The 3,083-nt window shown below is 59.5% G+C and overlaps 1 protein-coding gene across 1 annotated transcript in view; it reads right to left on the bottom strand.

Moving 5' to 3' along the window:
• Positions 1–2,851, bottom strand: part of TIE1 (tyrosine kinase with immunoglobulin-like and EGF-like domains 1) — a gene marked incomplete at its 3' end in the record, with an annotated part of 8,259 nt that extends 5,408 nt beyond the window's left edge. The window contains exons 1-2 of the mRNA XM_010074545.1: positions 2,806–2,851; positions 2,036–2,323 (exon numbers count right to left, since the gene is read on the bottom strand). Of these exons, the coding sequence (XP_010072847.1) occupies positions 2,036–2,323; positions 2,806–2,851 (334 nt within the window). The remainder of the gene's footprint in view (positions 1–2,035; positions 2,324–2,805) is intronic.
• Positions 2,852–3,083: the final 232 nt, after the last annotated feature.

Below are 3,083 nucleotides of genomic sequence, written 5' to 3'. Positions count from 1 at the left end.
CAGCACCCACTGAAAGCAGCCACGCTGGGTGGGAGCTAAGGCACATCCAGCCCCGCGTCTGGCAAGGCTGGGGGTCCGGAGGAAGCAGCACATGCAGGGGATGCCTGGGGAAGGGCACCGCAGGTCACGTCCCGGTAATTCCCCAGAATCGCCTCCCTGCCTTCAGCGGTTTACAGCCCAGGAGTTTCCTGGGTCAGGCATTATCCCTCTAGTTGGGATCTTTCCACCATGGACTTTGCAATCCCTGGAAAGAGGTGCACAGATGTGGCCCCTGTCCTGTCTCACTTGCCGGAGTGAGAGCCTGAGCCTGACACGATCCCACATGCAGTACGTTGCATTTACCTACGCTAAATTTTCTCTGCCACTCAGCAGTGCCTGCAGCCCCTCACAGAGCTCATCCCCCCTGGGGCAGCTCAGGGACAGCAGTGGGCATGGCTGCTTGTTCAGCTCTTGGTAACCACAAAGAGGGGCACAGGTCCCCGCAGAGACCCCACGCCACACCGGTGGGGACTTCTCTGTGTGACAAGAGCCACAAATTGACTCCTATTCTTGCTCCCTTTCTTTTAGTCAGTTATTTACCCATGCAGAGACTCCCTCTGTCAACCCCTGGGTGCAAAGTTGCTCCCACTGAGCCTCTGAAAGGGAATTTTCTGAATTTTCTCTGGAAACCCAAGCAGACAGCATCAGCCATATTGCCCACAGCATCCTCACTGGCTGCCGCCCCAGAGACCCTCCCATGGCAAACTCACGCTACCTCTTCCTCAAGTACCACATAACCACAAATTCTGCTCTTTATTTTGGCTTCTACTAACTTCCTGGTTCCCATTCGGGTTTACAGGTCTGTAACTCCCCACCCAGAAAACTTTTAGGAAAGTCGGAGCCCCAGAGCTGTCACTTCTGTCTGTGACATATAAAGAAACATCTGGGGGTGCAGAGCCCCTGCTGTGCTGTTCGCCCCCCACACTCCCGCTGCCAGCCATGCCCCCCACACCATCTCCCAGTGCCTCTGCCTTCCTCTCTCATCGCCTCTGTGCTGTTCTGCTTTCGCAGACCGGCTGGCTCCATTTCTGATAGGACTCCATCCATTTTCGGGTTGAGCCTCTGGCCAAGGGCACAGGCTAGTCCCTGTGCCTTGGGGAATGCTCGGACCCCACCAGCAGCCTCAGTTTCCCAGCCCGGAGATACAAGAGCTGCTCAAAACATCTTGCTAAATCTGCATTTGAACACAGGCAGGGAGGTGTGCAACCCCCTCATCTTATTCCCAGCAAAAAGTCGACTGTTTTAGCCAAAACTATAAATAAGAGCTAGACACCATCCTGATGCAAACACCCCATTACAGCAAATTTCCGTCCTAACAGTTTGTGAAGTCCCAAGCAGGGGGGAGCAGAGGTTGGGAGGGGCAGTGTGGGAGATCGCTGCCCTGGGTGAAATCCCCACCACTGGCCAGCCTGGGGAGGTGCTTTTGGTTTATACGGCCCAAAATGGGAGCAGGAGGCAAGAGCCCAGCACTGCCCTGTCTGCGGCGTGTCCTGGCAGTGCCTCTCAGCAAGACCCCACCGTGTGAGTGGCACCATGCTACTGTGGCGTGGTCTCGCCAAGCACCCTGGGAGGCTGCTGGAGAGGCTCCCCAGTGATACCTCCTCCCCAGGAGCCCACGGTGGGGGCACGAGGCTGGCACAACTCCCATGGGCTGCCCCCTGCCCTGGTTAATGATTTCCAGACCCCACTGCCTCCTCCACGGGCACCCAACTTCCTCTTGGACCTTGCCCTGCTCCTGGGCACTGTTCCCAGCACAGCCGCTGCCCACTGCCCATCCCTGCATGCCTCCCCTGGGGCTCAGCTGTGCTCCCCCAGCTGAACATCCCTCTCCTCTCCACCCCACTGGTGCCAACAGACCCCAAACCAATCCCTTGTGTCACTGCTGTCCCCCTGCCATGCCAGCTGGCACTGGGATTGCAAAGCGCAGGGCAGGAAGCTCCCACACGGACCCCGATGGCAGGCGGGGGGCTGCCTGCCGCCCCCCCCAGCTGCTCACCGTTGTGGCTGTTGTGCACGTAGACCACCTGGGCCTGCTCGGTTGGGGTGCGCCCCAGGCAGTAGAGGATCCCCACCAGGTCAGCCATGGAGAAGCCCCTGGCCTGGACGTGGTTGCTGCGATTGCGGTAGTTTTGGAAGCCCATCTTGGGGTGCGTCATGACGATCTTGTTCTCCCGCTCGATCTGCAGGTAGCTCACGTCACGGTCCCCCATGATGCAGGAGAGGAAGAAGTCGGAGTGGGACAGGCTCTGCACGTTCGCAATCAGGGTGATGTCCAGGATGGCCCCTGGGGTGGGGGAGCACGAGGGCATGTCACGACTGGACAAGGGCATGGCCATCTCCCTCAGGGCCAGACCCTGTCCTCCAGATGTCACCCCCTTTCCAGGACATTTTTGCCACCCCCAGCCCAGGAAGCACAGCCAGGACACAGTCACTCGGGTACAGACCCATCGGTGGGAATTTCCATTCTCCATTTGGAGATCCCCATGGGCTCATCCCCCCAGCATGAGCCAGGCGTGCATTTGGATGGGGATCCTGAGGTCCCTCTCTTCCCGCGAGCTGCCTGAACCCCAGCCCTGTGCAGGGGAGAGGCAGGCAGGGGAGGGCACTGCCAGCCTCTGCGGTCTCCAAATGGCCGATCACAAAGGGACATATGTTCCTTCCAAACCCTGCTCTGATGGCACCACCAAGCTCCCACAGCCACCTCGTCCCACCAAGCCTCTCTGGGGTGGGGCTGCTCCCTGGGGCAGAGGGAAAGGGGTGACTTACCTGCCAGCCCTGGGAGGAGAAGCAGAAGATAAACCTGGAGTCCCATGCCCTTGAAGCGTGTCCCGAATCTGGCACAGGTCAGAAAATCCCCAGCATGTTCCAGCCACAGGGGTCGGAGCTGGAGGCCGTGGATGCTAGGGGCTCCACATATGCGGCAGCTCAGGACCCCTGCTTCCTGCCCATGTGCTCCATCTTGCCTCTGCCCCACTGCTCGGTGTCTGGGGCAGCCGGGACCACCTCCTCTGGTGCATAGCCTGGGCACAGCGAGGAAGATGCCA

This window comes from Pterocles gutturalis, unplaced genomic scaffold (genome assembly GCF_000699245.1).
Source record: "Pterocles gutturalis isolate BGI_N339 unplaced genomic scaffold, ASM69924v1 scaffold25887, whole genome shotgun sequence".
Lineage (NCBI taxonomy): Eukaryota > Metazoa > Chordata > Aves > Pterocliformes > Pteroclidae > Pterocles > Pterocles gutturalis.
The sequence above is the reverse complement of the archived record's forward strand: the minus strand, read 5'-3'. Positions and strand labels throughout refer to the sequence as shown.